This window comes from Erithacus rubecula (genome assembly GCF_903797595.1).
Source record: "Erithacus rubecula genome assembly, chromosome: 1".
Taxonomy (NCBI): Eukaryota; Metazoa; Chordata; class Aves; order Passeriformes; family Muscicapidae; genus Erithacus; species Erithacus rubecula.
Window position 1 is genome coordinate 46393354 of NC_136658.1, and position 27231 is coordinate 46420584.

At 40.3% G+C, this 27231-nt stretch overlaps 1 protein-coding gene across 1 annotated transcript in view; it reads right to left on the minus strand.

The window, feature by feature from the left end:
• The window catches only part of PCCA (propionyl-CoA carboxylase subunit alpha), a 265961-nt gene that overhangs the window by 391 nt on the left and 238339 nt on the right, over positions 1–27231 (minus strand). Inside the window, exons 22-23 of the mRNA XM_079327423.1 lie at positions 15607–15747; positions 3239–3316 (exon numbers count right to left, since the gene is read on the minus strand). Coding sequence (XP_079183549.1) covers positions 3239–3316; positions 15607–15747 — 219 coding nt within the window. The remainder of the gene's footprint in view (positions 1–3238; positions 3317–15606; positions 15748–27231) is intronic.

Sequence of the window (27231 nt, forward strand, 5' to 3'; positions counted from 1 at the left end):
ACCCTGGTGAAATAAATGGCTTGGCTGACGTGGCTTGTATGGCACAGAGCAGTGCATCTGCATGCAGGGGTGATGGCCACTGTGCAGCCTGACGACCCCCAGGGACACAGATCCACCTGTGCTGCAAGGGCCTCCAGGGGCTGAGTGCTCGACCTCCAGCACTCAGAGCCCAGCTGAGTTTTGAGTGCCAGTGCTGGACAAATGGTGTCCAGCCCCATCAGGGTACTCAGGCACCTACCATTAGCTGGTTTGCTTGCAACACAGATGCTTGAAGATCTGAACATCAGATAGAGATGCCACCAGCAAAAATTAAAAAGCACCTTTTTTACCTGGTTGCACTGCTGTTTATTTGTTCCAAATAGAGGACAGGCTGATTCTTCAATACTCATGTTGGGGCATTGTAATGAAATATTCCACCATTTCTTTAATTACAGTTTTCAAATACAGCAGAACTGCAACCATGAAGCTTCTCTCAATCTCCAGAGAGTTGGGACAGATGATTCAAATATGAATTGGGATCCTTTAACATAACTGAACTTGGCAAAGGGCTACCCCTGTCAAGTAAGTGCAACTGTATCTGTAGATGAATTACATACTCCCATGCAGATTCCTGAATTTTAAAACACAAACAACTTACACTAGTCCCTCATTTCCTCTGTAAAAGGCTGCAACATGTTTGAATTCCATTTCAGCACATAAAGCAGTAGAAAAGCTGTATAGAGTTTGCTTCCAGTATTAATTCAGAGCTCTCACTGACATACCCAAATCCTTATTCAGCAGATAGCTCATTTTAATCATCCAAACACTACCCTGGGCTCCTCAAGGAAATGCACAGCATAGCCCAAGTACCAGGCTATGATGGACACACTATTGCTCACATCCACATCTGACAATCTAAAGCCATGTGAGCTGTAAGCAGATCTCTGCCTCTGTAGCACAAGCACACTCACAGCACTGCTCCAGAAATGATGCTGAGCACGGGCAAAGACAGCGTGACACGTACAAACAAGGGCTTTATTTCTAAATCAGTAGCTGGGCAGCATACCCAGTTGCTGAGCCTCAATCTTCTAGGAGATGAAAAGCAATGTGAAAAGCATTCTACCCCTTGCTTTTCTTTTTCTACAAAGCCAAGGTTCAGCAAACACCCGAGCTAACCAGTGTTTGAAACTCCCCAGCCATTTCAGCCGTGCCGCGGGGCCGGCTCCTCGTGCTGACCCTGCAGAAGACAGCAGGCTCGCCAGTTCCTCTCCAGCCTTCTCGCATTTTAAACCACCTGCAGCTGGAGTAAACTCAAAGCAGATAAAAACAAGCCACTTTTCTCACAATTACAAACAGGAAGATGGGGTTTGATACAGAAAAGGAATTCAAGTCAGGAATGAAATTGGGAACGTCTTCCAGCTGAAGACAAATGAACTGAGTTTCAAAACACACTTTCAAAGCATCAAAACATGGACTAACAGCCTGTGCCAAACATCCCATTCCTGTGGAGAGGCCAAGTTATTTTAGCACTCAGAGCCATGACTTTGCACTGCAGAACAGGATGAATTCTGTTTAGCAGCTTCATTTCTACACAGCCCAAAACTTTAGTGCTTATTCAAATTCTTAACATTCTAAAGGTCAAATGACATGCTGGCTATTAAAATGGGAACACCAAGGGGACATTGCAAGGTGCCCTCTGGATAGCCTGTGCACCTTTCACATTCTATCTTGGAGGATTAATAAACCAAACACAGGTTTATGTGGCATCTGTACTGAGTGAGTGGGAAATACTTATCATTAGGAGAACTACAAGCAGGATGGTAAGGAACAGGTCCCATGGATTGCAGAACACCTTGGTGGGAAAGGGAAGGTTAAAGTGAAAAATAAATGGGGTGGGTGAGAGAGGGAATGGCATTTTAATTACAAATACTAGTTAAAACCAGTGGATGAAAAGAGCAGCCATAAGGGGTGCTTCATCTGCTGCACGGCAGATGAAAAACTAAATGCTTGGAAATACTAATCAAGTGAGAAAATAAATTATATAGAAATTAATGCATGAAATAAAATAATAAAGTGGCAATGTGAGAGGAAAAGGAACATTCTCCTCACAGTATTTTTTTTCTCATGAGACCCAATTTTGCACTGGATGCACTGGAAGAGGCAAGTCCTGGGACCCAGCCTCGGTGACAATTTCAGAGCTGTGCCAAAAAAGCCTTTCTTGTAAACACACAAACAGTCCTTGGCATTGAGAGCCATCCTGAGATCTCAGCGACCCTTGCCAGTGGCAAACCCGGTCCCTGCCCACAGAGTCAGGCTCCCCCTGCTGCCTCCACACGGGCTGAGAGCTCCTGCCCTGGGTTTGTGCTCAGAGGGAGCAGAGGGGCTTGACCCCAGGCAGAGATGGGCTAGGGCAGGTTAGGAAAATTAGGAAATGGAGGAGGATATATAATCCAGATCCACACTACGCTCTCCCATTGGAAAGGATGGATCTGGGGCCCATGTCTGGTGATGGTTTCAGACTGTGAATCATAATCTGGCACAGGGATGCTCTGAAGTTCCAACTTGAGGTCTGACAGTTCTCAGACCAACTGGGGTTTAGGGCATGCCCTTGTCACATAAGCTTAACCAGTTCCCTGCCCAGAGTGCTGGTTTTGACACATCCTACACTGCAGCAAAGTCCCAGCTCCAGGGCTGCAACACTGATCCCTGAGAAGCAGGATAGCCTAATGCACAGCCTTGCTAAGCTTAACAAACGTGCAGATCTAGGCTTGATATTTAACAGTCACAATAATAAAAAATTGCTGTTTTGTCCCTCCTGCAAAAGCATTTTCTATGCCTCATTCTGGATGCTGGTTTTTTTTTTTTTTAATGTCAAATTATTCGCCATTAAATAATTAACTGGCAAAGAGATCTCTTCAGTTGCTCTCTGGAAAGATGAAATTTGGAGAAATGTTCTGCAACACCTTTCAATTCAGCTTGGCATTGTAACATCAGAGAAAACAAATCATTTAGGAGAAAGAGAGTTATGTGAATTTCCAAAGCCAGTAAAACTATTTCCTGCTGTGCTATCTAAGGCTCGGAACTACTTAACAGCATTCACAGCAGATGCAAATGTTACAAAATTAAAGACACCTCACTTTGAAAGACTTACAACAATCAGACTTAATTCCTTAACAACCAGAATCCTCCTTTTTTCCTTTTAAAATTCTATCCTGTTTGACAAGTTGCATATGGTTTTAAGTGACCTAAGGTGGCTTACCTTGCCTGTTTTAGCAGCAATCATACTGTTCTGCATTTTCATTGCTTCAATTACACAAATCTCTTGACCTTCCGAAACCTGGTGAAATTCAAGCAGTACAAAATGAGGATAGAGGATTTGAAATGTTCTAAGTGTCATGATTCTTATGGAAAATAAAAGGATTATTTCATTAAATGCTGTAAAGACTTTCATGACACAAGTCAAGTCTGCCAGTTACACAGTCACAACACAAAAGACAATCACAGAACTGGCACCAAAATAGGGGGAAAAAAATCACCTGCTTAAAACCAGGCAAACCTGAAAGGCTCCTCTCTCATCCCATCCATTCAGCTCCAGCTTCCACAGTTCACATCACCACAGTTCAACATCAATTAAATGCAGAGCAAAATTTAATTTGTGCATTTTTGACCAGGGAACTTCTGCTTTGTTTGGGCTGGATGGTCCAGCAATACCAGGGCTGATGCTGAGGAGAATGCCACACCTCTGCACGTGGCAGCCTCTGCTGGTGGCTGATGTCTTTGGACTTACAGAAGGAGAATATCAGTGAGGAGCCACCAGCTCTCATCCACAGGAGAGGCACTGCAGAGATAAATGCATCGCTTGTACCACAGCTCAGAGCCCTTAAAGGAAACACTGAGGTTTCCTCCTTCTGTTTGTTTGTGTCCTGCTAGCAGGCATGTGCAGGCTCAAGGTTACCAGGAACCCACTGGGCTGTTCTGCTGGGCTCCCTGTGCCTCCCAGTCAGATCCTCCCTCCAATGTCTTGGACCACCTTGCAGAGGAAACCAACACTCAAGGCTTGACAGGGTTTGTGGAGATTCTTAAACACGAGTAAAAACAGGGGATTTGGATTTTACCTAGTGTAACCCAGTGATCAGCTGGTCATTTCACAAAGATGATGTATCCCAGAGAGGGAGGTGCCAGGACCTACATGCCAGGATTTAGGATGTGTACACTCCTATGGGATGCCTGGCTCCAAGTGCCCACTGTGAGTCTTTTCATTGGGCTCTGTTGCACATGGAGTCTGCTATTCCCTCATTATCCCACCAAGTTTGGGATGCTTTCACTCTGATGTCCAAGTTTCATTAAACAGGGTAATCTGAAAACTGCAGAAATCTGGTTTATGCACTGTCATATGTGCCAGTGCCAACAAAATGTTTGTTTATATACACACACATATACACATAGATATATTTCTCTAATTATAAGTAAAATGAATACTACATATTTAAGGACGAGTGTGTACCACTTTGGAGGAATATACTAACAGACAGATGTGAAGTCAGAGACCAAATATACATTGCATGAAGAACATTCCAAAAATTTAAGCAAAGCTACTTTTTCACTAGCTGACTAAAAAGCACTGCTATCAGCCTATGGATTTTGAGTAAAACAAAACAAAAAGCATTACATTAAAAGGTGCTTTCACACCCTTTTTCCAACAGATTGGCAACAACAGCATGAGAGGTTTTGGAGGGTAAACATGGAAAGCATTTGCTATGGGAATATGGTGTACTAACTGGATACAGAGAAAAACCAAAACCCAACACTTACCCTGCAGAAATTCCATCCTGAGCTTCAGACAAGCAGTTAAGTCATTAGCAGGTGTCCAGTTTGGTGAATAGTATCAAAGACTTGTTCTTTGTCCCCAGTTATTTCCCCTCTATTCCCTTTCCCGTCTTTTGTCTCCTTCCTTCCACACCTGCTGCTCTGCCCATAGCCTTGTCCCAGCAGCTTACTGTTCCTTTCCTTTCTTCTACTCCTCTCCTTTTCCCTACCTCATTACTTTTCTTCCATCTGCTCTGGTCTTTCCTCTGAGGTTATGAGGAAGCAATTCATATCTATTTCAGATTCAAAGAGAAGGAAAATAAAACAGACAGGAAAGTTTGCTAGAAGAGGATTTTTTTTAAAATAATGCTAATATTAAAATACGCATTTCAGAAACAACTTTGCCACCCTCTGGTTAAGCTCTGCTATCAGAGAGCCAAGAACACAGGCCTCTAGAGGTTGCTGAAGGTTGAGATGCTAGGGACGACAGGTCCAAATTCAGTAGCCTAATTACAGGGTCACCAGACACCCTCTCCTTCAGCAGTTACATGGCTTCATAAGGAGGATACTATGCAAATGAACCAGTCAGCAATTATCTAAACAGAGTTCTGGAAACACATCTATGAGAAAAGTACAGAGTTGTCTCAATAGATCTAAGTATGGTGCTAAAATTGCAGGAAGTGTTAGTGATTGTGGGATGCAAATATCCCTTAATCTGAATTTCTTCTCAGTTTCCCCTCAAAAATAAAGTTTTTGTGTTTTATATAATGCCTACTGGGTTGATGACAAAGGATACAGTGTCTAGGAAGGAAATAGCCCCATCAACCCACAAAATTTATAGTCAAAGTATTCAGTTAACATCTAGTCTTACTAATTTGAAAGGAAGAAGGCACTTTCAGCAGGTACCAAGAGTGAAAATGCCATGTCAGTACTTCTGATGATGTGCAATTTGTTGAAAATTGTCTTGGTGCAAAGTGTCACTTAAGCACAGAAGTTTAATTACTGTTCTTATGTTAAACCTTTACAGATCCGCTCATTGTGTTGAAAAGCGACAAATCCTAAAATTAGGCACTTGTATCTCTCTTTCCTCTTTTTCAGTCTTTTGGGCATTGTCCAATTTCTTTCATTCTATAATTGCACATATCCTTTTGCCTGCTATTTAGCCTGCAAATGAAAACCACAGAGATGTGTACAGGTTCTTGCTCTTTAACTTATTTAAGGATTTATCTGGACCATTTTTAATGCTGTATTTTCATGGTATAATTTATTTCTTTCAGTGGATGGTAAACCAGTGAAAACCACAATCTTTACATTTCCATTTAAAGACGTCTCAGTGATGACCCAAATCTGTCAAAACAGGCAACTAAAATCAAACAAAAAATCTCATTTATTTGAACCAAGTAAAATAAAAGGGCTCCTTTTCTTAAATTAATCTCAGGTATCTTTTTCACAGAGTTAAACTACAGATAAATCAACCTTTATGTTGCTTGGTATATCAAAATAAATAAGTGATTGCTAGACCTGCAGTCTGTATTTTAGCAGCTTATTTCTGCATGGTGCAGTTCAAAGTAGCCATTCAGTTTTGTTCTTCACAGAGTGAAAAGGAAAAAGAAACAGGAAAGAGAAAGAAAAAGATCATTGAAGAGGAGGGTGCTCAACGTCTCGACGCTGCTAACAATTGCAATGTGGATTTGGGAACAGTCAATGGTGCTGTTTAAGTAACTCAGGGACTGCACGGTGGCTGTTCTCTGCTGGCCAAAAGGTTACACACAGGACAGGGAACTGTCTCCGGTCATTTCCCAACCAAGCAACACACCCCACGGGGTGGAAGCAGGATGTGAGAAGCAGCAATGCCGAGCTGCTCTCACTGCACACACACGAGCACCACAAAGCCCATCCGCACTCAGGGCCAGGGCTCTTAAAAGCTCAGAAGCACGAAAAGGCGGCGCACACCCGAGGGCATTGCTGCCACGGGATCCTTGTGAATATGGTTCACTTTCTGCAGACTTCTGTGCGTCACCGCGCAAAGACTTAATGGTTGTGACAGGACGTCTCCCGTGTTAGGCTTACAAAATGGTCACAAGCCCCACAAGTCTTTCTGATAAACCCAATGGGCGCTGATGTATTTCCCCGCTCTCTGTCTAATTGGTGTAAAGTTTGCAGATCTGAATCCCCGATCTTTTATCCAGCTTGCTGCGTCCTCTCCTTTGACACGAGGTCAGGGTTCACATTCGCATCCGATTATCGGAGTGGCGCTCATTAACCGGCAGCCTGCCTCGCACCAAAATGAGTTCGCTGGAAGGGGAACTCGGCCCATTTACTCAGCAGATTTCAGCATTTTAAGGAGGCCTGAATGTCACACAGTATTGCTACGTTTTGAGGAGTTTCAGACATCTCCAGCTGATGATTAATTGTGAGTGATGGGAAATAAAATCCAGTAAAGCCAGCTGCTTGCCATGGTCGGCAAAATTACTATAATGGATATAGGCTGCCAATTTTCCAGTTTTACTGGCAAGTCTTCCAAGTGTAATTAAGGGAAGTTATAAATGATATGGAAATCTATCAAGTCCCATTTATTTTCAGAGGACTCTTTCCCCTGAGACTTTTATCTTCAAGCTTATAGTTTGCTTTGTTGTGCTAATGATTTAAACCACTTCTTATTTCTGATTAAAGCCCCCAATATCCTTCACAAGAAGTTAGATCCACTTTATTCAGAAGGATTTAAAGAAACAGAAGCCTTTTTAAAGTTGTGTTTGTAAGCCATGCTGAGCTCCCACTTCCTCTGTGGAGGCATAACAGAGCATCCTCCATCTTAGGCACCTCACTACCATCTGCATTTCCGCTTCTGACAAACTCTGGGGGCTGGGAAAGATTTGGTAGGGGAGAAAGGAAAGAGTGATTGACAAAATATTTTTTTTTAAAAAAAAACTACCACCAACAAAACCCCAACTTGCTTCCAAATCCTAAATCCTCCAAAAAACAAAGATTGTGGGTGCTGCTTAGACACCAGGCATTTAGCACAGAGTGGTGTTGCTCACTAATGTTGTTTGATTTGGAATAAAAGCATGAAAATGATGTGCAAAGGCCTAAAATTGGAGATGTAAAGGATGACTGCACAGTATTCCATTTCTCAATTTCATCCTTCAGAGCCACAAAATGGGGGTGATACAGTTACTGGATGAGATTTACAGTAACAGCTGTGGTCTTCCCACACAAGGGAGGACCTTCTAATGGGCTAAGGTCTGTTTTGAACAGACGGGGAGTAGCAAAACAAGGTTCCCTATTAAGGGTGTGCAGTAATATTCCTGATAAAGAAAATGAGTAGTGGTAGTCAGATTGCTTTAAAAGACCTAAATCTCCTTTCACTGTTTAAAAAAAAAAAAAAATAGAGCTATTTTAGGAAGTGCTAACTGCTAAATAAATGAAAGACATGTAAATGTAAGGGTTTGTTTTTTCCTTAATCTCCTCCCTACAAACTGTAAAGAATGCATAGGAACCAGTGCCAGGGGCATATGGCTTTCTCCTGTGCTGAACATTCATACAAAAGACAGGTTCATCAGTCATTGGAGTATCTGGATAAAAAATTAGCTCCTGATGGATGGTATTTAGAGCTTACCTGCTGCTAGTACATTACCAGAGAAGCACAGGTTTTGAAACCCACATGACATTAGAAACTGCAGACCATGAAATACCCCACGTGCAGGCGCACTCATAATGTACGCCAGGTTATACAAAATAAGAAATAAGCTATTTAAACCCTCTGCCTAAAATTGGGCCCGCTGCAAGGAACCCTGGGTCAGCCCTACACAGGCCAATTAATGCACAGCATCTGCTGTATAGAAGCCGTGCATGAAGCACTTCCGAATGATTTCAGCAATTAAAAGAAAACTGTTTCCTGCCTGTTTTGACAGCAACTGTTTCAATGCAAGAGTGAGCACCAAATCATTGTGTGCAGCTGAAAAAATTAAGTCTCTTTTTTTTTTTTAATCTTGTGAAAAGGAGGTGGGAGGGATGAAGATTTCTTACGGAATCGGATCGTTCTTTTGTTGTCCGACATTCTGTGTTTTTCTGCCAAATTAGACAGAAGGCTCCAAGGGTTTACGGGGCCCTCTACAGTATCACCTTCTGGTGCACTGTGGCTCCCTAAAAAGACAGATCAATATCAACCCTGCTGATTTGCCTACAAAAGTGAAAATCCCTCAATTACATTTTTAAGACCATTATATTTAGAACACAGGTGCTCTGATGCATAACATTTTTAAGGCTCTTGAAGCAGAAGTGGAAAAAAACAATGACAGCCCTAAGCAAATATGAGCTTAGATTTGGTTAAAAGTGAAGTGAGAGTTGTATTTTATTGCTATCTCCTTCCTCATCTATGGGAAGACACCAGCAAACATCACAAACAATTTTCACTATGTTGCAGCTCAAGTCCTGTTGAGCCTCTTAAGTAAAAAGGGACAATGCATGATAACACCATATGAAACAGAGTTATCCTCTCTTGTAGCCTTCTGCAATATACTTGCAAGCATGCATCTTGTTTATGCTTGTACAAAATCACTGAGCAGTGAATTAAGTCTGCATTCACTATTTATGAAGATACTGGGAATTTTGTTTGATTGTTGTTTAAACTTAGTCCATGCTAGTATCACTCCCTCCTCAGATTTTTTCTCTCTGACTTGTTGGCAATCTGGCAGCCAGCATCCAACAAGAAAACAAATCAAGAGGAATTGGATGAGCAACAACTGCAATTCCTTGGCATTGTCCATTACCACGTAAAATAATTAGTGCAAGTTTTCTCTTCTTTCCAAATTAACTTTGAAACCAGGGCTACGGAACAGCAAATATAATTAGCAGCAATTAATAGTACTTGACAAATCATTACTAAACTTTTTTTGCCACACTCCTTTAACGAATGAATCTGAACATAGCACATCCCACATCTTCTGACCTCTGACTAAAGGTCAGTGATGTCCCCCTGACAGCAATCAGCACTGGTCATTGCACTCCCACTTATCCAAAACACACTGCCCCAACTGCCTCTGCCATCCCAGGGCGCTGGGGAAGTGATATGCAGGCAGAGCACTTCTGGGGCCAGTCTTCTGCCAACTCAGCCCAATCTGTATCAATCAACTTTTTTTAGTAACAGGTAAAAAGTTGTTTATTACTTGAAAAGGTGTACTTGAAAAGTACACCAAAATAATAATAATAATAATAATAATAATAATAATAATAATAATAATAATAATAATAATAATAATAATAGCAATAATGATGATGATGATGATGTATGAATTCCTCTCAAAGGATTGGTAACATTTTTCCCCCTAGGAGGAAACTCTAATAGTATTGACTATTTCTAACTCATCATCATAGGATTTACTTCTTAATTACACCCACTCAAACACAAATCTCAGGTTGTGCAATTACATAAAATATATAGTAAAATTTTTTTCAAATCAAATATAAAAAAATACATCAATACTTATGAAACTATTATTATAGTTTTGTTTTGTTTTTTCAGTGTAACCACAATTATTACTTGTGGCCCCCTAATAAGAATGGTGAAATATTTCAATACTTTTACTCTGGAAATTATACAACTCTGAAAAAAGCTTTCATTTTATTACCAACAGATGTTTTTTCCCAAAATATAACCCCAAAGAAAATTTTCAAATTCACAGAATCATAAAAACTGTGTAAGATTTGTGATCATATTTTGTCAAGTTTGCAAATTCTCTTCAACTGACAAGTGTAGTTTATATTTGCTCTGAAGAACAGGAGAGAGGAAAGCAGGGAAAGGGAAAAAAAAAAGGAAAGACAACAAAAGAAAAATGTCCATACACAAGAGAAAAGTAGTATTTTAATTAAATAATATCTTACTAAATCATTGATACCATGTTTATCCAAATTGAATGTGAAACTTATGCAAATACATTTTTACTGTTTTAACAAGGATGTTGTTTCTCTGCTCTAAATTCCAACCAGCATAAGATTAAAAAAGAGATTTTTTTTTTAAGATGTTGAGGTCTGAATGGTAAATACAACTTTAAACAACACACAACTGCCTGATGGCAACAGGTAAGGTTAAAACTTCACCTTTTCTTTCACAAGAATGAATGAAGTAGTAACAGACAGAATTTAGAAAGCTCTTTTGTTTTGGTTTTTAGTAGTGAGCATTTCAGCAGTAGAGGTCAAACAAAACATCTTTTCCCATAGCACAAACTTCCCAAGGCTTGTGCAGTGGAAAATCATGAATAAAGATTTTTTTAGAAATTGAAATAAAATGCATGCTGCTGAACTGAAAGAGGAATGCAGTTCAAAACTTTTTTCTTTAATTACTTTTAAAAGGTGGAAACACAGTAATGTCTTTTGTAAGTTATACAACTAAAAAAGCAGCCTTCAAGTTACCCAGTTTTGAAATTACTGAGACAATTAGCATCTACATTTAACAGCTGACATTTTGGTAGGACAAAATTCATCCCATGCAGTATTAACGTCCATGGCTACACTAGCATCAATCTGAAATCATAAGGAATTTTTATACGAAAAGAGTACATTTAGAAAATGGCTTTAATGGTGATAACTTCCAAAATCTGGATTAATCTTAATCTACTGAAAGAGAGGAAATTTAGAAACTTCAATGAAAATAATTAATCCTCCTCTTATTTTGGCTGTATTTCTAAAAGACTCACTAACACTGGGGTGTTTACCCAGAGGTGCTTTCCTTTTACATATATAAGTGTGGGGGGAATCATTCCAGTGATTTAGGCTGCCAGGTATCAGGCATTAGCTTATTGACCAATGCTTAGCTTAGTAAGGACACCTGTCCTGGCTAATGTTACTAAAAAGGAAAAACAACCAACAGACACACAGCTAGAAGAAAACATCTTCACATTCCTGACAGATAGAAAAATGAAAAAGCAAAAATTATGTTCAGAGGTGAAAATATAGCAAAGGCTGCAATGCAATCAGGACAGCTAAGATCTTTCTTTGCTGCTGTGGACAGTTCCAACCACCAAATTTGGAATCAGCAGTGGGAACACCTTGGGTGTGTTTTCTTTAGGAACAACAACGTTGCTTTACCTGTGCAACCACTAAGATCTAGATCTTTTCTTACTCCTGCATTTCAGTGCACAGAACCCTACATGCACAAAAACCAAGCCAAACAACTCAACATAAAGAAGAAATATTTTTAAGTGCCTGCCTGTGTCCTGCCCTCTGAGTAAATGAAAGAATTTGTGCAGCTTTCATAGCTTTTTATGGTGCTGACTTTGTGGTAGCTGTGGTGAGATTAGAACTATCTAATCTCAGTGCCATCTTCACACTCTGGCATAAAAATCCTGCTCTCTGCTAACAGGGCTGGCTTGTGCTGCCACCAGGGTCAGCAAAAACATTACTTGCCTGGACTCTTGAAGTCCAGTGGTTTCTCTGGCCATGAGAAACCAAAAGTAATTCTCCCAAAACCAAATTTTATCCTAATGCACACAATCATTAACAACTACTTAGAAAACAAATGCACAAACACCCTCAATCCCAACTAAGGGATATATTTCCTGTATTAGTGGGACTGTGTTATCATGAGGAATGTAATCTAAATTTGTATCTTCTTTCCCTAAATAATATTAACCTTCTTTCTAGTCAGCCAGATTTCTGTTTCATTGTTTATGTTGCTTTCTGCTTCTGAGTGCCTTCATTGTGCTTCCAGGAATAACTGAGTGACAACTAATTACAGTCTTCTGATCACATGAAGGAAAATAAAGAAAGTAGAAAGTAACTAAAAACCTAAAGAAATTGGCAGCCTCACAAGTTCTGCTTCTCTCTAAATGACAAACAGCACTTCCCCACTGTGTTAGTAAAATCTACAGATCATCTTACAGACAAAAGAAAATAAATTCCTTGCATATGCAATATATTTTGGCAAAAAATGAATTGAAAACTGCTTATCAGACCAGCTGGATAGAGGATGCTCACGCAATCTTCTATCAGGCTTCATCAGACCAAAGTATTTCTCAGCAACAGCAGCCCAAAGAGAACACTGTGCTTCAAGTAAAAAACAATGACACATCAAGTGGGGAAAGCTAACCCAGAGATCAGCACTGCCCTCTCATTTGGCTATGGAAACGTGGAGAGGGACTAACAAATGCCATGTGCTTTACCTGCCCAGGCACCATGTCCTGGAGCTGAACCGAAGGCAATAAACACGAGTTGGCAGCACAGCCAGTCAGACAAAGATGAGGTGACCCTCTCTGGGTGCTTTTTCACCATTTTAGAGTTACACCTGGAGGAGGGGATGACAGCTCAGCTCCCTGTGCTACTGACCACCCTGAGAGTGCCTCTGTGGGCACAGGGACTGTGCTGCACAGCTCACAACTTGGGGCAAACAGTCTCACAGTGGCTATAACCTGACAGCTCTATTGCTAGCACAGCAACACCCAGGGGAAGGATGGACAACCACCTCACCTTCTCCCACTTTTCAGCTGTGCTGTTTCCACACACCATGCAAATTTGAGCTGCCAAACCCAGTGGCAAAGCAGACAGAATAGGAGCAACTTAAATGCCCATTTCTCCAGAGCACTAAAGAAATCAGACTTTTCCCAAGCAGTGCAACAAAAAGAGCTGTATTTATCAAGGAGCTACAGTTCCCTGCCCATCATGCCTTCAGCAGCTGTAGAGGGTGAGCTGGGTTCTGACAGACAGCCAGAACGTGTAATCTGAATCCCACCACCCCACTGCTCATTCAGTGCTGAGATCTGATGTTACCCTCCTTTGATTGCTGGCTCGCTTTTTTTTTTTTTTTAACGTTTTGACACTAGTCCTGAAAAGGAAGGGTTTAAGTTAAACCCTTTTCAATAACGCAAATGTGTTTTTTGCAATTAAAGCCACACAATTAGCAATGACAAGCTCAGGTCAGCAGAACATAGATTATGCTGTTCAAATGCTCTGCCACTCAGTGCCTCTAGCAAAAAGCTGCAGGAGAGGAGAAGAGAAAAAAGAAATCTCGCACACATTATTTAACAACTTGTGCTCTGATGCACAGCACCACTTGTAGATTTGTGGAGGGAGGTTCATTTATTTATTTACTTAAAATCCCTTAGGCTCTGGCCTCTTTCTCCACTGATTGTATTCCTTCAAGACAACAAGAACTATTCTTCATGGCAAGAAGGCTGGTAACATTTAGAATTAACTTCTCAAAAATAAATATTAAACAATATTTTAGTCTCAAAGTCCTTGCCTTAAAAATGCTTCCCTTAATTCTGCACAAAAAGTATTTGCTTATGATCTCCCTCATTCAGCCACTTGTATTGCCCTAGACAAAGAAAGCAGATTCCTCTGTCCATGTCAGGACATAAAGAATAATGTTAATTGAATACTGTTCTTTTGTTTTAAAGTATCTAAACTTACTATATATACTATAATCTATACTGCATGTATAGATCATAAACAAGTAAGCTAAGTGTAGAAGCTAAAAGAATTTCTAATTTCTTACCAGCTTAACTTAGATCTGTTTCCTCTGAAATGTCTTTATTTCATTACTACAAACATTGGCACCTACAGATCTTTTACATTAACATGATGACTCTGTTTTCATTGTACACAGACAGAAACAACTATATATTTTAAAACCAAAGGTGGTATCATAGCAAATATACCACTTTGCCAGCACAGTTAATGACTGCCACCTAATAAGTGCAATGCTGATTTTGAATTTCAGATCTTGATCACATTTTTGAATCATCTTTCAAGGAAAACCAGGTTTAGCTGCCATAAATCCTGTGACTGAATCTTCTGTTTGTATCTAAGTGCTACATACCATACAGGTTTATGGCATCATGTAACTGAAAACAGTACTTTAAAATTAATATGCACAATCAAATATTCCTGTGTCTGTAGACACTCCCTTGTTTTCAATGGTTATGAGAGCTAAGAGCCTCAACCTTAGAAATAAAATATGATAGAATGTGGTAGAATTTCATACAAAGCTGAGTTTCAGTCTGTTTATACACAACTTTAAAACTAAAATTTGTTTCCAACTCATTTCCTTACCAATGTGAGGTAAGGAACACTGGAAATCCCCAGACCAGCAACAGAATAATCCCTTGCTCTTCTGTATGGCAAATTTATTCCTTCTGCAAGACAAGACTACCACATGAGCCTGGAAATTCCCAGCACAGAATTCCCAAATCATGTGTCTTGAAAAATGGTAATGCAGGGCTCCTCGGGAAAAAAAAAAAAAAAAAAAAAAAAAAAAAAAAAAAGAAAAAAAAAAAAAAAAAAGAAGTACAGTTAAATATCTGTCCTGTGTCCCTTTTTTTTTTTTTTTTTCTAGTAATATTTTCATTACTTCAGGGCAGAAAATCAACAATTTCCTCCTGCTAGCAATATAGATATAGATGATAGAGATGATAGAGATGATATAGATACAGCTATAGATACAGATGCACACACATGCACACACACACACTTACGTGAATTTACTCACAATTTTCTCCTTTGTACCTGTCCTGCCCCTCATGGGATACAAAACCAAGCTGTCTCTTTGAATTTCTGCTGTGGACTTATACCAGGCTGAAAATTTTCCCTTCAAAGCCAGTTTAATTTGAATTGGTTTTCCTTATTAGTTTTTATAATTCAAACTAAAAATAGCACACATCCTTCAGCCAACTTTATTCTACAGGTGATTTAAAAAAAAATGAAAGAAACAAAACCAAGACAACAAAAAACCCCTCAGCAAACCATGTGATCTGTGGTTCCAGTTGCACCCAGGCAAAATCTCTGTGGGATATATAATGAAAATGCAGATATATAGATCACATTTCTTACCATGTCCCCAGGCTTGACAGAAACTGCCACCACTGTTCCAGGCATGGGAGATCTCAAAATGCTGGAGGTGTCCTCTGCTGCTTTCTCTGGCATGTACTTGCTCAGCTCCGCTGCAATCTTCGTCAGTATCTGCAATTTGTACTAAAGAATAGGAAGAGGACTGGTTTAGGAAACTTTACCTTGGTGAATTCCAGTCAATAACCTTCATTATTTTATGGCATGTTTTTATTAAATACATCTGTTAGCTGTTCTTCACAGGAGTGTCTAAAAAACACTGTTTGAAATCTTTATTCAGGGTTTCATTTTCAGGATGTAGAAAGAAAAATATGCAATCCCAGTCTGCAGCAAAGTGCACATAAAACCAAAGAATCAAGAACAGTAAAGAGATGTTGGACTCATTTTAAAATTGGGGGTAGGGAGGGGAGATGAAAATTTAAAAACAGAAATGTCCTTATGCCTGCTGCACATTATCTTTGGTGCATAAGGAATATTGAGGGATTCTTTTACAGTGCAGTGATGAATTGGAAATTGACCTTTTGGGAAAGTCTGCCAGACTTTCAATGACATGACTAATCTTTGTTTACCTTTTAAACATTTCTTTTTACTATGTATTTAATGTTTGAAGTTAGCAATTTACTCGGATTTTGCAATTAAAACCTAGTAATTCAATTTCAATTCTGATTTCTCATGAGCAAGCAGAACAATCAAACGTTGTTGTATTGAATATGCTTTATCTGCTATAAAGCCCATCCAGCAGCCCTTATCTACCTGGAGAAAGCATTATTTTTTCTCTAGTATGTTTTATAGCAATTGAAAACAGGGGAATATGATGACCCGCAGGTGAGAGCATCCCTTTGAACAAAACCTTTCAGAAGGCATACAAACGTTGCCTAAAGTGATTTCGGGCCCAGGGCTTTGAGTTTTTAAAGACCTGCCATCGCTTGGCGAGCTCCCTGCCCCCGGACAGACGGACGGACGGACGGACGGACGGGAGGGAGCGCACGGGGCCAGTAGATGGCAGCAGGTCTCTGTGTGACACTGCAGGGCACAGCGAGCGAGGCCAGCACCGCGCTTCATCAATTATTTAAACAAAGGTTTTAATCAGAAGCATCCGACGGACGGCATTTACAATTCAAATGCGTATTTTGCTGATGTAAAGTTCAACACCTTGCTTGGAACAGTATGTTTTCCTCCGAAACAATTAGCTATTGTTTTATTAACAATAAAATGTCTTTACTTTTCATTTTTACGTGGACAGAAAAAATCCGATATCCTTATGGTGAAGGGAGACTCCACCTTCTGCTTCTGTAGGGAGCAGACACAAGGTATTTAGAAATACATGCGAAAGGTGATTAACTCGGCAGTGACATCTTTAAAATGCAGCTTTCAAAGCCGAATTAAAACAACGTAACAGAGGATAATGGTGCGTGGACAATGTTTTGAGATAAACAGCGCAGCCATTCGCTCAGAAATACTCGCGTCTAACCAGAAATAGAAGAAATAGTTACATGGCCGACCCTGCCACACACCCCGGCAAGGGCAATAAAACACCCCAGCAATGTCCCTGAAGCTCCAGGCGGCACCCGAAGATCGAGGACCCGTTCCCAGCCATGCGCCTCGCTCGCAGCCGCCGTGCACAGGGAAACCAGCCCCGTTTTGTGTGCAGAAAGCAGCTTTAACTCCAAGCCTCCCCCAGGCATCACCGTGGCGATCCAGACCGCGGCACTCGCAATTTGCACCCCAAAATTTGCAGAGCCAGCTCAGCGCAGCTCAGCGCGGCTCCTTTCCCAGGAACGAGCGCACGTGTGCCAGCAGACACTGCTCCATGTGCAGGGACAGGGCAGGCCATGCCCATAGCAGAACTGGTGACACAAGCTGCAAATAGAACTGCAGCAGCGTGACAAGTCAAATAATAACATCTTATGCATGTTTCTTTACTCTTGAGTGTCTGTTTTGCAATCAAGACGTACAAGTGTCTGCCAGTTTCTGAAGGATATGATCCTTAAGTGAAATTACTGTGCAAATAAAAGCTTTTTACTCCTATTAAAATTCATCTGAGTCATAAGTGGCAAGGAAAAAAAGCTTGCAGAGTGTATTCTGCTGTCAATCCAATAAACATTCTGTGTAGAGGGACTATTTATCAAAGATAAATTGTACTTAAAAGTCCTTCATTAAATCTATGGGGGGGAATATAATTACAACAAATTGCACAGTTTCAGTATCCATGGTTGGTGTCTTCTTTGTACTCAGAGTTTGAAAATATATTAAAAAAAAAAAAAAAAAAAAGAAAGGAAAAAAATGAAGAATGCAGAAATAAGTTATATTTGTGGACTGTACTGCTGCCTCTTGCAAGAGACTATTTTGATATGATTTCAAAGGATTAGGTTTAGGTGCCATTTAGTTTTCTAAGCCACACTAACACTCCTGAGCTGCCCAATTTCAAAATTTAAACTTGAAGAGAAAGCCAGACCTTCTGCATTCATCTAGGTTACAGTATTTCACAGGGGTTGAAATACAGAATTCCCTATGCGCTTCACAACATTCAACAGTGAGGGAAAAACACATTCCTCAGTATGCTGCACTTTAAAGCTCAGTTCTCCACACCAAGCTAAAATATCCCTAGCAAACATTGTTTTTACTATCTTTATAATTTTCATATCTTTTAGATTCCTTTCTCTGCAGGACTCCTGCTTTGCTTGGAGTGAGATGTAAGAGTCAGTGCTCTCAAAGCTTTAAAACGTGGGTCTTTGTTATTGATGAGCTGTTCCTTTTCCTTTTGTATTTGTTTATTGTTCTTTAGTCTGTTTGGGGGATAAGCAAGTTACTATAATCAAAAAGTAAAAAATAACAACAGTAAACTTCTGGGGAAAGGCCTTTTTTGGCACAGTTGGTTCACAAATGACCTTTCAGAATATAAAAAGACATAGCCACAAAGAAAGGTTCCTTCTCTAGGATTACCTTTGATGTATTTCTGCTGCTGGCTGGACCCCACCAAATACCTGCATAAATATCCTTTGTGATGCTGCTACTTATCCCTGGAGATGAGGTGTGGAGCAGGGTGCAGGGTGCTGTTCTCCCTACCTGGGTGCAGCCGCCTGCAGCTCAGTGAGAGCCACAGGGCCTGCCTGCCAGTGCTGCCACAACAAAGACAATTAAGAAAATGCCACATATTTCCATTACATGACAAATGCTGCTGCTATGCCTTTGATTTAGTGAGAACAATGCTGAACATAGGAAGTAGAAGTTTTGATACGCTGCTCACCAAGTGCGGATGAGGTTCTGATTTTCTTCCTTTATGCTCAGAAAGAGGAGGAGATGGCAGAAAGAAAGGGGCGTAAATTGGGGAAGGTTGTTAAGTCTGGGTTATAAATAGAGACCAAGAGGTTTCCACTGGCCTAAACCAAAAGAAACATTTGTTGAAGTCATAAATAGATTGCAGGTGGACCCTGAGAGCAGGGAAATCTGCTAGCCATCAGATCTGTGCTGATGAGTAGTTGTCACCAGCCACTGCTCCACTCCACAGGGTTTCAAAGCCCAATTCCGCCAGCCAAAGTAAAGTCAATAAAGCAGTACCAAAAGGAGCCATATAGCTTTTGATGGCACAAAACAGCTGTTTCTTTTCCACCAGACCACTGGACTCCACAGTCAGTTGACAAAAATTAGAGCTGGGAAAAGTGATGTTACTTGTTTTCTAAGGGTAACAGCATCCTATCTCTTCCACTACATTAACTGGATGTTTATGTAATGCAAAACTAGCACTTACAACCAAATCCCCATGACCAAATCTCCCAAAATAAGTGCACAATAGGTGCAGTAATAGCAATACAGGGTGAGGGCAGGGGTGAAGACAGCAAATACAGTGAAAATTATACCTTGAGTTTTGTGGATATTTCTTTGTCATTCCCTACTAATTCCCCAAGTCAGTAGAGAAGTCGACTACTTGCTACAAAAAAAGATGACCAGGGTATATCTCATCCCATCTGTGCTTAAAAGCAAGTTCTGTAGTTAGCACAGATATAGTTCCCTTACCATATACATCAGAATATTGCAAATCTTCACTAAAATGCTCAAAATTGCACTCTGCTACATCTCACATTCGTTTATTAAATATGATCTTCCCTGTACACTTGAAATCTGCGTCCCCAGAAGCTGTAAATGTTCAAACTCCATTGGAGATTTTATAGAGTAATCACCACCCATATGTTACTTACGTTAGTGTTTGGACTGCTGACCAGATGTGGATTCTCAGTGTGCTTTACCTAAATGTTCAACCATGCTTTTCAAATGTCTGTCATTCCTGTGGTCAGAAGGGTGAAAATGTGACGTAGCTCAGATTTCAGTAGAGAAATTGTCTGCTGTGTGTCTTCATTATTTTCACTAGCCTCACAGTCTCAGGTTTGGAACCATTAACTGCATTAACTGTGGTCACACAATTTCCCTTTAGCATTTCCAATCCACATCCTGCCTCAAGTCACTCCACTGCTGTCACCTGTGGTTTGACGTCACCACCTCGCACGGAATATGTTATTCTGTATTCAGTGGAAGCAACACCAAGCAACGTTCCAGTTCCAAACACAATGAGCACGCTGCCTTTTTTATTAACCATTAGACACATCAACATCATGACCGTGCCCTTGCTTAGATTTTCACCACAGCATCTAAGCAGGAAAACGAGGTATTTATTCTGTATTACATGATGATGTCGGACACCACGTTCTTTCAGTCAAGGATTCCTTACTGAACAAGGAGATAAAGGATATTTTGCAAATCACAGGGGTTCTTTTGCCCAAGCTCTGAGTTCTAGACCTAATTTGCTTTCACAGGGTGATGGTGAGGATTGGCATTAACACCTGCACAAAATAACAGCGCTTTTAGTCTGATGGAGGAGCAAACACTCAAACTGCTACAGAGACAGCTGATGAAAAAAATAATAAGAAGAAGAATCTCAAAAGAGTCACAAAAATCATGAGCCTCCAGCAGAAGCAAAAGGGAAAGAAAACAGAGAGGAACCTCACCACCACGCAGTACTCACTCCAGCAGCAGAAACTTAATTAGACTTGTAATTCAGCAACATTTCCCACTTCCCACTCCTTGTGTGATACACAATTAACACTCTAGAGAAACCTACCAAGGGTTAAAGCCATGCAAAGAATAGCAGCTTCCCTCCGCTTCGGACGGAGGCCGAGCGGGCAGAGGCGGGAGCGGGCAGGCGGACGGCCGGACAGACAGTCGGACAGACAGTCGGACAGACAGTCGGACAGACAGTCGGACCGACAGTCGGACCGACAGTCGGACAGACAGGCGGACCGACAGTCGGACAGACAGGCGGACCGGCGCGGCGTGCCCCGCTCGGGCGGCGCGGGGAGCCGCAGCTGCCGCCGCCGCCGCAGCGCCTTCGCTCGCACGGCGCTTTGACAACTCCATCAGCGCAGTCTCAAGGTAGCTGTCAATCAGGATGCATCATTTAATACAACAGCACACTAAGGATTTTCTCCTACAACCCACATGACAGCGTATCTACAGCTCTATTTATATCAGCGCCCGGTTGTGTTTACAATGCTGTTGTAATTAGAAAAGATGCAACAGGCAGCAATATTATTCAGATTCCCATTTTGCCATGCTGCCGTGTAAAGTGCGATCTTGCTTCACAGAGTCATGCTAAATGACAAAAGCGCTATTTTCTTCAGTCTCTGCGCTCAGACAGCACTTCATTTGCAGCTATCTATAATTAGATTAATGGTGTAGTGCCGTACAAAGCAGGCCCACTTCACATCAGATAGCATATGAATTAGGACAAACACTTATTTCAATTCCAGGCAGAGAAAGCAGTGACTGGGGTATTTAGCATACCCTTTATGGTGGAATGAGATGTTAATTGTGTACCATTACCTCTAAACTGCTTGCTTGTTGTATAAATCACTGTGCTAATTGATGCAGAGATAGAAACGTAGCCACAGGCAAGAAAGCAACGGAATGAGAGCTGAAGATGGTGGATAAAGGATTATCGGGTACAACCATATGGAGATGAGATTCCTTTGAAACCTGCCCACAAGCAGTACTACTATGAACTACAGGGGGAAAACTGATGCACAGATGCATAAGGAAAAATACATATTTTTTTTTTTATTACATAGTTTACATCATCGTTTCAGAACAGAATCTTAGAAGCGAATCCAAGCCAAGCAGAAAACTGAAGAATAAATGTGTGCAATGAACTTCAACACATGATTCCAAAAGACTAGTAGCAGGCTGAGCCTAGGAACAGGCACCACACTGCCTGGATTTTGGGGGCCTGAGTTAATAAGTAACACTTGCAAACTATGCAAAGCAGATGTTCCCCTGACCCAACCGAAGACTAGAAATGCTGGCTCTGCAAACAGAAAATGTCTGTGCAAATATAAAACAAAATTTTAAAAATTTAAAAAAATTTTAAAAAGGCAAAACCAACCAAGACATTCAAGTGGGTACTGATAAGCTAAATGTCCTAATAAGGAGAAAGAAGGGAAGCAGCTTTACACATCCATAGTAAAAATTATTCATATTCTGGCCTGTGCATATGCAGACAAGAAAACTCATATAAATCCCACTCCATGTACTCAACAAACAAGAGGAGAATCTCTCAGAAGTAACAAGTAGCTGTGTCAGCACCAGGACTATCAAGGCCTGCTTTTTCTCAGATGGGGTTGTTGTTGTTTGTCATGTAAAACACCATTACAGCCGTGGGAGTATTCTCAGCTGCATCCCCGGTCTGCATTCTCTCATCCTAAAAAACTGGAGTTTAACTCTGACCACACTCCCTACCACACAGAGTTGCAGCTTCCTCCTCCAATTGGACACATTTTATTCAAGAAACAGGTTGGACCATAATGCTTTTGGGATTCTTCCTTCTCTAACATGCTTGGCTGAAGTCCCCCAGATGAGTCAAAGGTACAGCAAAGCCAGAGAACAAACACATACATGGAGCCTCCAGCATTAAAGAGCATTAAAAAAGGAAGATGAGCTACATTACCACCTTGAACACCACATTCAAGGACAAGCCAACTTGGTGATGTGCTCCCCTTTGAGCTATGCTTATTCCCCCACAGACACTTCAAATCTGTTTGGAATAATTTTTATTCTGCCAAAGAGTGGCTCTAGCATACCTGCTGGAGTCAACACCACTGCACTCTAAACCTAAACCTCCCTTTCCCCTCTGCCCTCCAAATTATTGTATGAACTTTTTTTTTTTTTAAGTTTATTTCTCAGAAAACTTGGTTCAACTTGTACACAGCTAAGATTTAGTTTCATACTTTGATCACTAAAAAATGGTAGCAACTAAAATACTACACAAATGCCCCAAGAAAATGTATTTCTATCTCTTGCAACAAGATACCTGAGAGCAAGTGCTGACTTTGAGCCACAAGCTCTAAGATCTCAGTACAGGGAAATAAACTTCCAAAAAGTACAAGGTATCTTCCCCTTGAGTGTTCAATCCCCTCTACTCCAGGGTTTGATATTGCCTTAGCTTAAAAGAGCAAAGAGAATGCATTATGTCAGCTAGACACCTCAGCCTCCTAAGGTTCATTAAAAAGAGCGAGATGCTAGATTTTCCAACCTTGTTTTTAATTTTCTTTTGGAACTACTTGTTTTTCCCACTCATGGCACCTAATTATTACTTGGGGCTTGAGGTTAAAGTGTTAATTATTACTTGGGATGGGAGTGTTGCAGCAGTGTCTATTGACCTCAGTTCCCAAAGAAATACACATAACAAATATATATGCAGATGTGTACCCATGTATATAAAGGGAGGGCTTAGGGGTGGACAGTTACCCATTACAAACAAGCAGGACTAATGTACAAATTACTGCTTGCAGCAAAAATCAAGTGAATAGCAGAGGAGAATCGTACTGGTTGATGAAGTGCTTCACTTACTCTGAGAGACACCTTTAGATTATTTCCAACACAATAAACCAAATAGCAGTAAGCAGAGTGATGTAAAGATATTCTGAAATTACAATAGTTCCACAGTTTTAGATTTTGGTCACTAGTCTGAGGATATCCTCGTTTATTACTAAGGCTTAACAACTTTAGGGAAACACTAGCTATATCTGGACAACCAAAGAGACCTAAGAAACAGAAATAAATGGTAGCAGAAAAATGCCCCTGTGTTGACTACTTTGAAATAACACCTCCCAAGTGTTCAGCTGGTTGATGTAAATGGAAATGCATTGAGGAAAAGAGCTGTGAAGCTGTGTAACAGTCCTGTTCCTAATCATTAATCACTTTTTTTAGGCCATTTAAACTAGCCCATTAGAGCCTGCAGCAAAATGCCTACACTCCCATCACTTGCATGTCAGCAGTGCTGGTGTTAACAGGAGAAAATATATGGTTTCTGTGACTGTGCCCCAGTTCCACAGCATTTGCTACTTTTAATTGAAAGAGGCAGCTAAACACAAGGTAAATCATTCAGTTAGCTAAGCTGTTTAATAACACATAATTGATAATGTCAATATGCTACAGTGACATAATGCATCACTTTCATCACCCTTATGCTTCAAATACGGTCAACTTCTACTTCAAACATTTCCTTTAAATCTGCTATTTAATGACAAAGCTGGGGAGAGCTGCCCTGAGTACCACATCTGGACCACAGGTAAAACACCACTGCCTCAACTCATCTGCGGGTTGGTTAGAAACGAATTTCTGCCACAGCACTTGCAACTTTGTGAAAATGGTTTGGTTACACTATTAGTGACTTGATTTACGCCTCAAAACACCAGAAGTTCGTACTGTAATAATTTCTATTTCTCTGATAAAATCTGTTGAAAAGGAGCATGAACATATCTGCAAAAGAAAAGCAACTACTTGTTTCTGAAATGTGCCCCAGTCCTGCAGGCTTTTGCCTGACCTTTCACATGTAACCAGGCCAACAGCAGCCATCAGGAGCTCTTTTTAGTATAAGGCAGAACATATGCTCATGTTTACAAAATTATACCCCATAAACACGGAATATGATCTACAGTAGGAAAAAACGTATCTTGTAGCTATATACAGACAGTTTAGTTAAACATGAGTAACCCTAATAGACAATACTGGGGGGTTTTAACATGTATTAATTCTAAAATAAATTTTATTTCTACAAGTATTTATAATGGGCAAGAACATTTTGACCTGTTTATTTTATATAACAATAAAAATGTAACCACTGACAAGAACCATGCAATTGGTTCTGCATTATGTCGCAGACAACACCCAGATGGCTGCACATTGGGATGGGCTTTTGGTTTCTTTTTCCCAAAAAAATATACTCAACTAAAAAAACCCAACAAACAACCAACCAAGCAAACCACTTTAGTGACTGTTACAAGATGCATGCAGGAAAAGGCAGACCCAGTGGTAGCAGGCAGTATCAAGTGTTGATATTCTGAACCTCCATGTAACTATACCTTCTACAATTACCTGCAGATAACTGTAATATTTGCTTGCCCTGAGACTTCAGCTGTACCACAGACAGCATGGCTAGAAAGCCTCAGTATTCTGAAAATAAAAATATGCAGCCTTATAAGTAGCCACTTGCCCTGCTCCTGTTCTTACCCTTGGACAGCAGCTGTAGAGGTAGAGGCAATATCATCACCTACAACTGCATCTTTAGGTCTTTCAGAGAGAAGTTTGGTTCAGCTGTCCTGGAGTTCCCTGTCTGAGGAGTTATGCAGATGTCCCCAGTAAAGGCTGCCATGAGTAGCATTGGCCACAGGTGACTACAAACTTGGTTGGATGTCTTGACACAGTAAAACTTGTTAGAGTAAGGGACTCTCAGAATAATAAAAAACAAGTCCATTGATAATAAATGGCACACAGCTCACAAAAGCAAGCTGTAAAGTCTGGTGTGACTAGAGACCAAGGTAATTACTCATAAAAAAGGAAAAGCCAAAGATGTGTTAAACTGAAGTACCAATTACATAGCAAAACCTGTAGGATATTTACTGCTTTTCACCGATTCCTTTTGGTTAACTACAAATTTGTAAGCTATTCAGTAAGTTTAGTATGGAAGCACTTTTTGAAAAGTACTATCTGATTTGGGGCATAACATATCCTCACTAGAAAAAAACAAAAACAAAAAACAACCTAATTAATAAAATTAATTTACAGAAAGGTCGAGCAAATGCTGCTTCATTCGTAGACACCAATGATTTTCCCCTCTGGGTGGCCAGGATATAGTAAATGTTTGACTCCTCTTGCCTTCAAGATCAGCACTACTTATGGCACTCAATTAAATGGAGGAAAAAACAGAGCAGAAAGAGGTCTTTCATTCACTGTGAGGATACCTACAACCACAGAGAATTCCCAGTGACTGCAAAAATTATTTTAGTCTGTACACTTCACAGGGAGAAAACTGCAGAGCAAACTGCATTCTTTCACAGCTTACTAAGTTTTCTAATGGTTGGACAAGCACTGGTTAGAGCTTGGTCTGTTAATTTGCCTTGACACACTTCCAAATACTACTTGGTAAGCCACAGCATCTTTCTGTTTTGTTTTTTACAGCAGGTACCACAAGGACATCTGCAACTGGGGAAAACCATGTAGGAGGCCAAGGCCTTTTTACAGTATATTTCAATTCATTATATTTTAATCCTCTCCGGATTGAAATAAGGATTTAGGAGTGTAAATATGAAGCCCCTTGAACCTGGGCAAGTCCAGATACATATGTAAGGCTGTTGCAAACTCAGAATTCCAAGCACGAGTCTAGATGGTCATGAGGGAAAGCTGTGAGAAAGGAGTACATGTGTGAGAACTCAAGTCATCCAAGATGGTACAATTTTATATAAATGGTGTGATAATCTCTTCCATATGTCTTCCTGACAGACACTCTGTTCTCACACCATGGCAATTACACAGCCTGACTACTGATTTAGGGGGTTTAGTAGCATTACTAGCCAAGTCAGAGATAGAGAAGCTTTAAATCCTGGATGTGATCTGGATTTGGTTTTGTCAGTAGTTCCACTAATTTCACTCAGTTCATGGTATCACCCAATATACTTTAGTTAGAACTTTCAATTCAGTAAGAACTAAGTGAATTACTACACTGCACATAAATAAGGACATATCTGCCTGGAAAAAAATTGTTTGCAAAATGAATCCCTCATTCTTGCTGTCTTCTTCAGGAGGGGGCTGATGAAAAACCACTTAATTGTGCTCTACTTTTTCATTCCACAGTTTAAAATAAATTCCCTTTCATTTCAGATGCAATAAAATAAAAGACTGATAGTAAGACTATGAAAATCCTCACAAAATCTATATATTTTATTACATGTAATAAAACAGGGTTTAGTTATGGTTTTTTAGTTATTCTGGATACTAAATCACCATCAAAGTCTCAGGCATAGCACAGCACTGTGTGATACCTGTTTCCTACCATTAAATTTCCAATGATAATTTAATGGCATTAGAAGGAATATATACATTAGCAACAGATGCACATTCTCTAACCTTTGTAATTTAGAAATAGATGCTATTGCATCCATGATTACTAACAGAACTATTCATGTAGGATTTAAAATTCTCTTTTATGTCGCAGACTAGTGCTTTTGTATTTCAAACCTTCCATGACAACATTTGCTACTATCTAAGGGCAGAGTTCAAAATTAC